Source organism: Candidozyma duobushaemuli, assembly GCF_002926085.2.
Source record: "Candidozyma duobushaemuli strain B09383 chromosome Unknown F_B09383, whole genome shotgun sequence".
In the NCBI taxonomy this organism is placed as follows: Eukaryota; Fungi; Ascomycota; class Pichiomycetes; order Serinales; family Metschnikowiaceae; genus Candidozyma; species Candidozyma duobushaemuli.
This window is the reverse complement of record NW_020289899.1, coordinates 186152-200258: the sequence shown is the minus strand read 5'-3', so window position 1 is coordinate 200258 and position 14107 is coordinate 186152. Positions and strand designations below refer to the sequence as shown.

At 48.2% G+C, this 14107-nt stretch overlaps 5 protein-coding genes across 5 annotated transcripts; 4 read left to right on the top strand and 1 right to left on the bottom strand. All coding sequences in view use genetic code 12, as the record gives it.

The window, feature by feature from the left end:
- Positions 1-93: 93 nt before the first annotated feature.
- Positions 94-3087, bottom strand: VPS11 (tethering complex subunit; the record flags this gene model as incomplete). The annotated part of the gene is made up of 1 exon (XM_025483197.1): positions 94-3087. One exon carries the CDS (start codon positions 3085-3087, stop codon positions 94-96), a length of 2994 nt encoding a protein of 997 aa, XP_025337410.1.
- Positions 3088-3872: 785 nt separating this feature from the next.
- UTP8 (Utp8p) lies at positions 3873-6068 on the top strand (the record flags this gene model as incomplete). Its single annotated transcript, XM_025483196.1, has 1 exon — positions 3873-6068. The coding sequence occupies one exon, from the start codon at positions 3873-3875 to the stop codon at positions 6066-6068; it is 2196 nt and encodes a 731-aa protein (XP_025337409.1).
- Positions 6069-6418: 350 nt separating this feature from the next.
- On the top strand, positions 6419-6775 carry CXQ87_004759 (uncharacterized protein; the record flags this gene model as incomplete). The annotated part of the gene is made up of 1 exon (XM_025483195.1): positions 6419-6775. The coding sequence occupies one exon, from the start codon at positions 6419-6421 to the stop codon at positions 6773-6775; it is 357 nt and encodes a 118-aa protein (XP_025337408.1).
- A 763-nt stretch (positions 6776-7538) lies between these two features.
- On the top strand, positions 7539-8162 carry TPT1 (tRNA 2'-phosphotransferase; the record flags this gene model as incomplete). The annotated part of the gene is made up of 1 exon (XM_025483194.1): positions 7539-8162. One exon carries the CDS (start codon positions 7539-7541, stop codon positions 8160-8162), a length of 624 nt encoding a protein of 207 aa, XP_025337407.1.
- Positions 8163-9863: 1701 nt separating this feature from the next.
- Positions 9864-14047, top strand: CXQ87_004757 (uncharacterized protein; the record flags this gene model as incomplete). Its single annotated transcript, XM_025483193.1, has 2 exons — positions 9864-10007; positions 11438-14047. The coding sequence occupies 2 exons, from the start codon at positions 9864-9866 to the stop codon at positions 14045-14047; spliced, it is 2754 nt and encodes a 917-aa protein (XP_025337406.1).
- Between the last annotated feature and the right edge of the window lie 60 nt (positions 14048-14107).

Here is a 14107-nt window from a genome sequence, read left to right as displayed (position 1 = left end):
CTCATGGAGATGTCGCAGAGGTGTTTCAGACTACGGCTCGATTTTTCGCAGCCATTCTGTATGGGGTAATCTGCGAAACTTCGCCAATATCTCTCACTCCATGATTCCTTTACCAATGTAGTCACACATGACCTTGAACTTGTCGTCGGCGTCTTTTAGCTCTTGCTCAAAAATTTCAGTTTCCTCCTTCATGTGAAGCTGTCTTTCGCGAGCCGCCTCCAAAGAACTCAAGTCATTGACACAGATCGGGCACTTTGGATCATTGTCACCATTCTCCGAAGACTCTGGAATATAAGTATTTTCGTTCAAGCAACGCTGATGGTAGGCATGTTTGCATTTGAAGTAGATCACAGGGAACTCGAGATGCAACTCGCAGCCATTGCATTTTGCATTATTCGCAACCACTGGGTTGGAGGTGAGTTCAGTGAGAGCAAGACTGTTCTTGGTGGAGTCCTTCTCGTAGGAAGAGATCAACTTCTCATTGTTGTCGATGTGCTTGTTGGTTTGCTCAAAATGGTCAATCAAGTAGTCTCTGACCATACCAATAGTAGCATTTGGGTTCGGACTTAGGGCTTTGACAATTTCCAATGGCGTGAGGAGCCTATGCTTCTTGATCTTCTCTAGAAGCAAGTGGAATTCCTTTTTCGGTAAATCGTCAATCTTTTCCTGAGACTTGCCCAAGAACTTAAGCATAAGTGCGTACAATTTTGGTTTGTTCTCACCGTGCTTGTGAACAACTTCAAGACATCCATGAATATCACCATCCAACTGACGCGACCGGAATAGCGATTCCTCAAAGTTTTCATTTGTCTCGTTGACAATGTTGATACCGTCCTCGAAGTAGTACATGTGCGAGATCAACAAGGCCTTTGACTTGTCAATGAGATCCTTATTCTCGATGAGTAAGGTTTTTGCCTTTTCGTTCCAATCACTAGCCTGCTGTTGATCTTTTGAAGCCATCGAGAGATAAATCTCAAACAAGGTAATGAGCAAGTCCTGCTTGTCGTTCACATTGCCCTGATACTTATCGAAGGTTTGAAGACATGCTTCAAGAAACACAACAAACTCGCGTTCGTGACCAATAAAGCAGTGGAAAACAAGGCTTGGTCTTGGAGGTAAGTAAGTGGGCTCATCAATCTGAACTTCATCTGCTCCATTAGCCTGCTCCGTCGTTGACCCAGCGAGATAGTTCAAAAAAGCCCCGTAAGAGGAGATTGCAGGGTTGGATTTTTGTTCAACCACATCTGCTGCGACATGAGAGTTCTCAAAAAAGTCCAGCTTCTTGTCGGGTTTGTATTGACCAGTGAAGACGTTGATCAAAAGTTCTGTGGTTTCCATGGGTTTGTACCTGAGAAGCGCCTCCAGGAAGTCGATAAGAATTCGAAGTAATTCGTCAACAGGTAAGGACCTGATATAGGTGATACACTTTTCATGCTGGCCGAGATCATTTAACTGTATGTCCACAATAGTATGTGGTCGATCAAGCTTCAACAATAGTTGGGTAACTTGATGATAATAGCCGCATTCTTTGAAAAGATTTATGAAAAGCGAATAATTCAAGGAGTCGTAGTCAAGTCTAGACTTACTGTCTGTTTGTTTCTCGCCCTCGGGTTTGATTTCAGCAATGAAATTATCGATCTCTTTCGTCATCTTGAGTTTGCAATAACAACAAACTAGCAATGTGACATGGTCGCTATCGGCCAAGCCCAACTTGTGCAATTCAGCCAAGAAGCTGGTCATGTTTTGTATGTTGGAGACTTGCTTGAAACCCATCACAACACTAATGATGAAATCATCCATGTTGTCATCGTCCGCATCGTCTCTTTTAGTTGACTCTTTACTGTAGAATCGAAGACATTGAATGTACTTGTCGATCGCGCCGTCGAAATCTCCTTTTTCATAAAGATGATCACCAAAAAGTCTGTAGATTCTCAAAAGAGTTGAGTCGTCAAGTTGATTTTGTGCAGCGAGGTTGAGTGCAATGCTGAAAAGTTCTCGTTGCAAAATCGTTTCCAATTGCTGGTTGATTGGCTTTTCATGAAGCTTGTACAAAACACCATCTGTGGAAAGCAAAAAGACATTATTGTCGTTGTTAGAGGCAAACACATGGGAAATGGTCAGGTTGGGAATGGTCAAACTGAAAGAAATATGCATGTTTTTTAGGTCCAAGATAAGCAAACGGGTGAGTGTTTTGGAGGTACCACCATCGCTTGTCTCCTCAATTGGACACACTATCAATAAGTAGTCTTTGAAAAGACGGAGAATCTTCTTTTTTGGAACATTGAAATTGATGACGCTAGATCTGCTCACATGGTTGAAGAACTTCAAGTCCTCGGTGTTACCCGTGATCAACTTCGATGACCGATATTCCAAATCAGAGCAGTCAAGGTCAACGCCCTGGTTCTTCGATAACACGCGATGAGGCTTGCCCTGGTTTCTTCCTGTCGTGAGAACTGTGAGAACTTTCGAAATTGTAGTAACGTAGATGATCTCCTCGAATCTGTTAAAGTGGATGCCCGTAATGGGATCAATACTTTCATAGATGACTCTCTGCTTCGCCCCTCGATCCCTGAGCATATCGCCTCGGACAAGAATGACCTTACCGTTGGTGTAGCCGATTGCGACACATGTCAACGAATCGTTGAAAGCAAAACACGAAACAGGGTAGGAGTTGTCTCCCTCGTGAACAAGAACTTTCGTAACAAACTTGTGTTTCATAGCATCGTCGTCGTTGACTGTGCTCGGGCTCAATTGAGTAATCTTGTTGAGATCCCACACCTTTATAACAGCAGGCATGCCCTGAGCTTCTGCCAAGGTCACCAACAAATTCAGGTGAAGCAATGGCTTAGCGAAGGTGATTCTGTATTCTAAATCATAAGCACAGAACAGCCTTATCAGCTGCAACAGTTTCTTGTCGATAAGTCGTATGTAAGCATTCTGATAAGCGAAAACGATATAGGACTGTGACGAGGTGATGGCAGATAACGACGGATCGGAAAAGAGGGGAAACTCCAGCTGATAGTTAGGGTCTCTGATGGGAAGAAAGTCGAAGAGCTGGAACTGGCGCCAGGTCGACGGTAGAGACATGCTGGGATAAGTAGTAGTAACTTGTAGTAGGCATATGTCGCACCCACACACCACTTTGGGTGGTGAGAGTGAAGAGCTGAAGAAATCAGGAAGGGGACCAAGATTTGATAATTGATTTCGATGTTTAAAAAAATGGAGTCTGTAGGGGTATGGGATGAAGACTCGGTACATGATTATCATGTGCGTTGGTACTCAATTACGAATGAAGCTAACGAGGATCCCACCTCGTTCGGTACAAATAATTATCCTTGACAGGTACACGAATCATTGAGGTCAAATAAGGCAGAAAGCAGTGTCCTTGTTCGATTTGTTTATATCTCGATTGCCAGTGTTCCATCGGTTGTCAGTGGTAAGGTAGTCTTCATAGTAGAACCATTTGAGCTTTTGAGAGAGGCACAAATATCCATACGTAGATAGCCACGCAGAACCAATAGATAAAGTAATTTACGGATAGGTGAAGGTTTACCGTAGTCCCATCATAGCAGTGATCACAAATGCATTGAATGGCTGCGAAAAGGACCTGAACCATAGAGCAGAAGACCACTTAACTTCCACGCCAATATCTGAATAGACAACTCATGCATATGTTTCTTTATGTCACAATTGGTTATCCCTTCGCCTCCAAATAAACTTTTTGCTTTCTACCACTCTCTGGATACTACTTAGGAGACCACCGGTGACACCCGTGCACCACATACTTACAACCTCTGCTCAGCTCCATCGCAGATTTTTCTCTGCACTCCACCATCAATTCTTCAACTTCATCCATATCCATAAAACAAGCAATGCTCCCCGGATTGAGCGACCTGTTTTCGCTCGTCGAGCTACCCAGAATCGCCGATGTGCCCAACCACCAGCGCATAGTGCTTCCCCACAGCCAGAAAAGCCTCTCTTTCGAGGAAACCGACTTCATACATTTGGGTATGTCTAAGCTGATAATCTCGAGCTACGTGTTGAAACCCACGCCGAAACTCGTTTGGTCTTTCCCATTGTCGTCTAGTACTCTTGTGGACAGCATGGACGTGAAGGGCGATTTGTATGTTGTGGGACTTAGCGAAAGAAGAAAGCACTTGGTGAAGTTGATCAAAAAGTTCGGAAACGAGGAGTCCAGTACAGCAGAATATCCCGTCACAGCACCTGCAGCGGGAATCATGTTTGGCGAGGACTCCTCCATATACGTGCTTTCCAAAGATGGCTCAGTGGAACATCTCGAATATAAGGAAGCTGAAGCCGATGCAGAGGATCCATCCCACATCTCCTTAAGCAAAGCATCTATGTTGAGCAGCTTGCCTGTGCCCACCAGATCTTCAGTACACAGCGTCATTTACCACACATTCATTTCCGAGCATTCTTTCCAGCACAAGAGCTCTCTTTTGTTCTACATCACTCGTCTGAACAAGTCGAACAAATACACTTGCAGATTGGTCGGCCTTGATGGCGCCAGGACGTTTGAGATCTACAGTATAACATTTGAGAGACCCGGTCTTGACGAGTGCCTCTTCACTTATGCTGACGGCGTATTGTACACATTTGACAAGACCACCAAGTCTGTCTCTTCTGCTTCGCTCATGAAGCCACACAAGACTATCAAACTGGTGACTTTGCAGCCAATTCTTAGTAACTTCAAGGACGAGGAATATGGCTTTTATGCTCCTGCTCCCGAGAGATTGCTTATCTCAGCCCTGTCAAAACTCTTCTTGATCAACTTTAAATACGAGTCGTTGCTTGACAAGTTCCAGCACGATCCTCAGATCAAGTTGCACTTCAACTTTGCATTGCCCACAAAGGGCGACTCAGATATACTGAGCTCCACATATGCCTTGTACTTGGGCTACAACGAAAAGAGAAAAGCCAGCAAGCTTAATTACATCCAGGTTGAGGTTGGCAAAAATACTTTGAGAGAGTCTTTGGGCAAGGCTCTCCAGAAGGATGGACAACAGTTGAAGGTGTACCCTGCCCTTCTGTCCAATAATTTGAAATTAGCCGTGAAGAAGGACACAGCGGAGTTGAACGAGGTGTTTGAGTCTTTGAAGGAAAAGACGGATCCAACAGAATTCAGCAAAGCCGTGATCAAATTCTTCAAGAAGGAAGAATTGAAGGATGGCAAATCCTACTCGCATGCGATCACCGACAAGGTCATTGACTCTGTGTTCTTGAACCGTATTCTTGGTCTCATATTCCAGGTTGACCAAAGAGACAAAACCGTTCAGGTGAAGAACGAGTCTTTCATTCCAGAAACTGCAGTGGCTTACCTTTTGAGTCACCCTCTTTACCCTACAAAATACGCAAATGGTCTTCTTTTGCTTTTCAGCCAGCTCAACGAACCTGAGTTGCTCAAGACTGCCATTGAGAAATGTCCAGCACTTTCAATTGACGATCTCACAAACGAACTCAATAACTTGACGGAATTGGCGGACGAGTTGGACAAGGACTCTGAGAATGCCGGTCTGGCTCAGTTGATCCTTATGTTCTTGAAGTCCACGATCGACAGACTTGTGAAGAACTTCTCTCTTCCACAAATTACCAAGAAGTTGCTGGAAATCTTGACCGCAGAGTACGACGGCTACAGCAAGAAATTGGAGCGTATGCTTGGTGTTTTCATCAACATCAACAGCACGAGCTCCTGGGATTTGGTGCAAGCCGTGATTGATGCCGGTGGACTTTTCAACTGGTCCATTCCAGTAATTGAGAAGCTTGGTTCTCTTATCGACGCCAAAGTTGACTCCCTTGGTGCTAATAGCTACAACTTGACGCTTGTTAACCAGGCATTGCAGGCTGACAGCAACAAGAAACAGAATAAAAAGAAGACAACCAAAGCATCTGTCGTGGACAACATCCACGAAATTGGCACGCAGAAGGAGGAGTTGGATGCTCTCTTGACCATGAGCAACGGCACCACCAACCAGAAGTTGCGTGTGGACGAGGGAATCGAGTTGGCCAAGCGGATTCCAGCTTACTCGAGAGAGAAGTTGGTTTTGTAATGAGTATCATGCATTAATAGACGAAGGACATATGAAGGTGTAGAGGGGGAATGAAAACAAAAGAAATAACAAAAGATATATATTTTGGATCCATGATGATTTTCAGTGTATGGGTAATTATCCTTTGAATTTCGCAGCCACCTATAGATGATCATGTATTCCGTGCCAGACAAGGCCTTAAAGCCACACCGTAATGGCTAAATGTAAAAAGTTCAAGATCCATCAGATTTCGTGTTTCTCTGATTTTCCAAAGTCTACCATACTTTGCTGCCGGATCAACCAGCCGGCCTGCATAGACTGTTCCATTTTCCAGCCACTAGTACCTGAGACAAACCTCATCACAAAGCTACATGACCAAATCAGCCCTTCTGGTGTACCGTTCTGCTCTTCGGGCCACGCGGACAGCCTTTAACGGCGATGCTAAGATTCTCGCAGCCTCCAGACTCAAGATTAGAGAAGGCTACGACAAGAATAGAAACCTCACCGACAAGGATGAGATCAACAAGGCCATCAACGACTTGGACGAGGTGGCCAAATTCCTCGTTAAGAACATCGTTCAGGCCGAGGAGCAGGAGAAGGACCGCTACTACCTCAAGTTCCACAAGGACACTGAGTTGGGCGACAACGCTACCATCAAGCAAAACAACCGAGCCAACATGGGCTCTTTGGCTGGCGCCAAGGTTAGACGTTGCAGCGACAACAAATAATTTGTAAATAGAAAAGGAAAGGGTTTTGGAAGGTGTTCCGATGTAGTGGTGGGGACTTGTAGTGGAGATAACTGGAGAGGATGATGTGTGTTCAGGACTAGGGGAACTAGCCTATTACACTGTTTCATGGGGTTGTGATTTTAAACATTATCGTAATGAAACTGGACGCAATACTTGAAGTGATGGGGAGACGGAATGGATAGACATTGATTATCCTGGGTATCCCAGTCCACTGACTTAAAAGGATGATACACTTCTGCTAGGCACCATGTCTGTTGAGTGGGGACGCGTTAGCTGTATTCATCAAAATCGAATGATAGGTTTAGTTAGTGGAACTGTAAATCGATGATGTCAATATTGAGAAATGATACTCTTTATATGGGTACCTCTTTGGGTATAGTGTTAGTGTAAGGTGAAGAGACCAACTTCCAATTCTAACAGTCCTGAAAAATCTATTCAAGTTTTTGTGTTCCACCCCGTCTCTTTCAACATTTTGTCCATCGGCCCCAGATCAACACTCATGACTCAGATTCATTCATCTAGCGATGATTCCTCAGTAGACCCCTCCACATCTCAAACACCCGACACAAGACACCATAAGCCAAAAGAAAAGACAGAAAGACTCAAATCCCACAAAATCTAACACTAAACCAAAAATCAAAAACCCCGTCCTATTTCACCTCATCCTGCGCCGTTGCCGCTTGCACCCCATTCACCTCCAACGGCTGCGAATTTCACATCAACTACCGCACCTACTCCATCTATGGCACCTAGAGAAGTACTCATTTCCAAAGCGTTGCTGTACCTTCTCCGACACGGCGCAGTCAAAGAAAAACTTCCAATTGACTCCCGCGGCTATGTAGAGCTCACGACAATCCTCAATCACCCTCGAATCAAAACACATCGTGCCACTGTGGAAGAGGTCGAGAAGGTCGTTGCAGAAAACGACAAGAAACGGTTTACCATTGAGACCCGAGCAGACGGAAATCAGTACATCTGCGCCAACCAGGGCCACTCCTTAGACCTGGTGACAGAAGAAAATCTCCAGCCGCTTCCGTACGGAGATATGCCCGACAACGTGTACCATGGAACCTTTGCCAACAAACTAGAGGCTATCAACAGCAGCGGGGGTCTTCTACGTATGAAACGCAACCACATTCATTTTACCTCGGACGCCGAGTGGAGTCAGCTGGGGATCAGAAAGACATGCACGGTTTTGATCTACTTGGACCTCGACAAGTGCAAGGAGCAGGGGCTAGAGTTTTTTCGTTCGGCAAATGGCGTAATCCTTACGAGGGGAGACGAGCGGGGGATGGTTCCAGCGAGCTGTTTCCGGGAGATCAAGCATTTGGCTCAAGTGACCAAGAAGCCCAAAAGCCAAGACTGAGAGGAGACTGAGCGGAGACTTTTAGGTTTAAGTACTGCTTTGGTGTTTTGGTGATAATTTCCTTGATGGTGACCACTGCAACACGTTTAGGTTAGGCTTCCGGAGAAACTGGCCCCAGTGTACAGAGGGATCAACCGAGTGATGGAGTACGAGATAGACCGGGCCCCTCGTCAAGTAAGTTGCAGCTACTTGGGCCAGTAAGGTTTGAGCACCCCCGCTTGTCGAGACCAAGGGGCTGATCCACAAATTTTGCTGTGTTATCGTGGTCTACTTGGTGGATGCTGCCGAGTAGCACAATGTGCTTAACCGGAGTTTGCTGATCATGCAAGGAGGCCCATCTGTGATGAAGAAAAATAGACGACGATCTCGTGACAATGGAGGGAAAGACGATTCGCTCGACTAAATGCTGGGGCGCCGCCTGATCTGGGTCAGGAGGCTTGCAGAGACAATTGGGTGGGCGGTTATCGGTTGGATGTTTCTAGAGCGGCAGGGGTGCAGAGGCAGGGGGTCGTAACCGTTCTAAGCCGGATATTGGTTGACGAAGTTTTTTGGCGACCGATCGCCGACGGGAGTAACTACGTGGAGATGGTGTAAATCCATGGAATAGTGTCACAACGAGGGTGTCAAAGGGGGAAAAAGAGGAGGCCGCATGATTCGGAAGCGGATGGAAAAGTGGGATACCCGCAGAGGCAGGGCTGGAGCGTTTGTCTCGATTTCTGTGCTTGGCTGCCAAGGGACAGGCCCGAGACAATGGCCAACAAAGAGTAAGCTTCGAGAACCACGTCAGGCGGTGTCGAAGGTGAAAAAGAAAAAAGAGGGCCGGGTCGAAAAAACTAGACTGACCCAAAACTTTTTAATTCTTTTTTTGTCATTTTTTGATTAGGCAAAACGTCACGCCAATTTCCCGAAAACGTGCCAGGAAAATCTCAAACGGCCCTAGCACCAGATCGTTTTTTGTTGCCCAATTGTTCCTGGCGTTGGGGCCCTGCCTGAGGCGGCCTGCCTGTGGGTATCGCGCCGGGCGCTTGGTCCCGCGCGGGCTAGACCAAATTCGCAGCCAAAAACGACGGCTCTGGACGGACGAAACGGCCGTTTGTCGGGAATAATCGAAAAGAAGGGATGCTTTTTGTTTGAATTTGCATTGTGCAGAGGGAAGCCCGCTTGATTTAAGCCATCCCAATTTTTTTTTTTGTTGTTTCGTTCGTGTGCGCCGGAATAACCGGTGGGCCTGGGCTTTGCGCTGCTCGCGGGTCTAGAATGGCAGCGGGGGCAACCGAAAGATCGTATAAAGCAGCGATGCCGCCGAAGCTGGCGTTCTCAACGGTAAAAAAAAAAACCACCCTTGAAAGTTCAAAAAAACTTCTTCTAGCAAACAACGGCCTCTTGCGTTCCACCCCCACACTGAAGTCGGCCCCCAGCCTCATCAACCCCAGCCACCAGTCCAGCCGTTTCTCCCACGCATCTCCAGACTCATCAGGCAAATACCTCCCTCTCACAACCGCCACCGAAACCGCAATTCCAGCATCAAAAGGCTCTCCGTTCCCAGAGCCTCCCCTTTCAGCGTTGATTACAGCTGCAGAATACACGAGAGCTCGCTCCGTCGATTGTCTACCCACCTCGGCGCCTCGGGCTCACCCTTTCCCCCACCCCCACGCCGTTTCCTCCTCCACCGTGCCCCAAACAGTATTTGAATATACTCCCATGAACAACGTGAAGCTTCGAACGCATGCTGAACCGCCGCCACCGGCGCCCGATACAAGGATATGCCAGTGGTACTGCTGTGACTGCGGCAAGGCCTACGGGACTCTACGATCAGAAGCATTGGGCGAGTGCAAGCCCCACGAAGTAAACGGCTATTTTGACAACCACCCTGTGGTTGTAGAGCCCGCGTCTCGCTTTACCTGTCTGCGATGCCGCCACATGATGTGTCCGTACTGCTTGAAGCTACGGTATCTGGACCTTTCACCACGGACGTGAGGGCCAGGGAAGCCAGGAGCAGGTTCTGCTGGCAGACAAGACGCCGTATTGGTTTTTGATAGAAGCGCAGTGGCCCATGGCTGCCACGCTACGGCTGTGGTGGACGGTTCTATTCGGCACCCGGCGGTTAAAGCCGGCATTTTGTCGATAAGCACCCGTGGTGCTCACGGCACAATAGACTGTCACATCCGGCCACTACACTACAACGGGTCTCCGGCAACAAGTCCCAGGACCTGGCTCCGGATAATGCTTCCGACCGGCCCCTGACCCTCCTTTGCATTGTTTGTACTATCATATACGTTCTCCACGAAGCTCCACTCTACTCACGCCATGCCGGCGGCCTTAAGGTGTCGCCTAACCGAGCCGCCACTTGCTCTTTTTAGAAAAAACACAATCTCTTTAGTTGTAAATCTCGATCTTTCCGATTCTGAGATAGATCTCCTGGGATGTAGATTTGTGAAGAATCCTGGAGGGGAGTCACTTTGGCCGGTTCCGCAAACCCCACCAATGAACGGCAGAAACACAATACAGATGAAAAATCGTCACCTGTTTGAAGCCTCGTTTCTAGCATTCTGTCACTCTTGCATTGTTCCTGTCTGAATCTGCCGACAGTCCCATGGGTCCAGTAGTTGCAGTAGTTGCAGCCATCTACATGTTATCCACAAAAGCACAGCAATGATTCAAAGAGGTAGACACAAATTTGAAAGATGTCAAGATGATGAAATCCTTTCCCGATGACTCTTCCTGAAGCGGCTGACACGGCTTGGACTTGCCGTGGAACCAACAAAAAGCCCATTCAAGCCACCACTCAGCAAGAGAAGCTGAGGGGCAAAGAGGAGAACGGGCTGGGCTACAGTGGAGCAGAAATGTACCCAAGAAACGAAAAAGAAGCATTTGAGAAACAGCATGCACTTGAAAAAAAAGCATGCTTTTTATCAATTTCCCTCCTTCGGCTCCATCCACTCGCCCATCCTCATGCTCACTTGGCACATCAACAATTTTCATGGACCCTCACAACCTCACCTTCACGCCTCGCTTCCACGACCTCTTTCCTAATCCGTAAAAGCTTTTCTCGTCCTGGCACCTCAATGGCGGTCCTCTCGCTTCGAACCACGTTTTTCTACATTTTTACCTGGGAAAAACTACCCATTATCGAGCACTTCGGCTATTGTCACTGGCCCGTGGTTTCCCGTTTGGGGCCCCATGTGAGAGCGAGTACACCCCCCACTTGTCTGCAGGCGCCGGCCGCCAACACCATCGTTAAAAACTGGGGAACTTCCGCCGATATCTTCCCCTAGGCTATGCGTATTGTTCCTCAGCACAAGCACCAAAAGCTTATTCTCCAGTGCTACCCGCCTGGGAAGCTTAGCGATAAGAAACCCAACCCATCTGAGCTCAGCTACCTTTTGTACTATGCTCTGACTCGCCGTATCAAGTTGGTGAAAGTGGTGGACTTTTTGGAGGCCAAGACGAAACGGGACGTCAAGGGCTCCAAGTCGGGCAACTTGCAGGTCACCTTGGGCATCTTGCTGGCCTTGATTGATAAATGTGCCGACAATTTGAACGCGTTCGCTACCCAGGTGGTGTCGATTTTGCACACCATGCTCCTGGTGAAAGAGTTGCCCTTGTGCAAGCTGCTTGTGTCGACCTACGGCGTGCTTTGCTCGAAGCTCGACGGCGGGCTTTTCACCGGCGACAAGCTGTTTGTGGAGTCTTTCACCAGCTTCACCGATTCCTTTATAACCACAGGTGTCACTCAGCTGAGCGGCTCCACCACCAACAAGGCCGAGTGGCGCCTCGTGGCGCTCTCCACTTCCAAACACGTCTTCAACTGCTTGGGCTTCAACTCCCGCTTGCTGCGCAAGTTCGTCTCCAAATGCGTGCCCTTGTTGGCCGAAACGGTGCTCTCTAACGCTACCCAGGGCACTTTGCTTGCTCGCTTGAACAGTAACTTGAACGTGGAGGACGACAAGTTGCACAGCTTGAACAAGACCGTGACCGCCCGTACGGCAGCCCAGGCCCGTGAGATCGAGGAGCATTTAGAGGCCGACGCCGTTTCCGATCTGGACCTCAACGAGGAGGCCTTGGCGGCACTCAAGGCTCTTTTCAACACCTCCCTCTCCAACCAGATTTCCGAGGCCACCAACGAGGTGGTGGACTTCAACTTTGCCAACTCCTCCCAGACCGAGGTTGACAATTGGGGCATCACTTTCTTGGAAATGTGCGCCTCGTGGATCCCCGTCCAGTTACGTTTCATCGCTTTGCTGACGCTCTTGCACCGCTTGAGCGCTGCTTCGGATAAGACTGACGACAACTCCAAAAACTACCGCGTTTTGGCCCACACGGCAAAGTCCCTCTTGGGCCTTGTTTCCTCCAACTTCAACATGATCGGCCTTTCCATCTCTGACGTGATCCAGCAGTTGCTCACGTTGCAGACAAACTTGCATTTGCTGTTGGCAGACTACTTTGATGCTGCTGAGATCAAGGACTTGAGTAAGATCTACACTCAGTGTGTGTGCAACCTTTCCAGCCATATCTACTACTTTGACCAGGTCCAGGACTCCATCGAAGGTATCTTGATGCAAGTTGACTCTGTCATGCTCCATGCCGACTCGCATAAGACAAGCCGTGTCCAGGAATTGGTTCTCGTGTTGCTCGACAACATCTCCAAGGTGATGAACTTGTTGACTCGCAAGTCGAGCTCCATCACCAGGAACGAGGCCACTTTGGAGAACTGGGACTTGGGATTGCAATTGTTGACCATTGACAAGAGCTACGAAGAGTTTGCCCTGGAGGCTTCCACCGAACAAAAGGCTTCTCTTGAGGCTAAGTTCTTGCAGGTGTTCCATGAATTCTTGGAAATCGAGTTCCTCAAGTCCGGTGGAAAAGCTTCGCCTAGAAAAGCCCTGCCAAAGATTGTCTACTCCGAGAGCAACCTGACCGAGGGACCAGATCGTTTCTTGATTCCCGACTACAACGAGTACATTAGCCATTCGCAAAACTTCCTCATCAACATCCTCGTTCACACTAACGAATACCTCGCATCACCCAGCAGCCCATCCGTCTCCAAATCGCTCTTGAGGACTTTGCAGACGTTGCTCAACGTCACTGGCATCAACTTTGTGCACAATTTCATTCCCTTGTTCCTGTACTGGCAGCTTATCGATGGCACCGGTTCTTCTGTGGAGGTTGAGAAGGACAAGTTCGCCTACCTGTTGTTGAAATCCCTGGTGGAAGTTCTCAACGAGAAGTACGCCGACTTGTTGGAAACCGACCTCACCAAGCTGAGCTTGTGGGATGCCCTCTCGCAGGACATCAACGATAGACAGACGGCCTTGTCAAGCGGCGGCACGTTCAAGACTAGAGTAACCCAGGACTTGATCTACGAGTTTTTCGCTACCACCTCGGTTAGCTCCTACATCAACCCACAAAAGTCTGTGTCGCTCGATGTCAGTAAGATCCACTACGACCACGACTCTCGTGCCAACAGCAAGACACCCAAGACGGAGGAAGCCGACCGTTTCCAGGATGCCCGCGACAGGGTTGACCTGGTCAATGGTAACGGTCTGAGCTTTGGTCTTGGAAACGCCAACGACATTTCGTCTATCCACTCTGGTCTTGCCAACGGACACGCCAAGGGCAATGGCCAGGGAGACTCGCTGGCCCAGGAAACCCTCAACCTGAACAACCTGTTCAACCTACAGCACACGAACAACTACCGGTACTCATTGCTCCCGAAGGTGTCGGACCTCAAAAACACCGTGAACGGACAAACACCAGACGACCGTTTCCTGTTCCAGCAAAACAGCACGCCCCGTTCTGTGCTTCAAAAAAATGCACCTGCTACCGATATGAGGCTGATTCTCAAGTCGCTCCTGAGTGAGGAGGACAAGAACATTGTGGTTTAATATATTTATCTGTCTTCCCCCCCCCCCCCCCACTTCTCTACATTCTCTTTGCCGCACAGG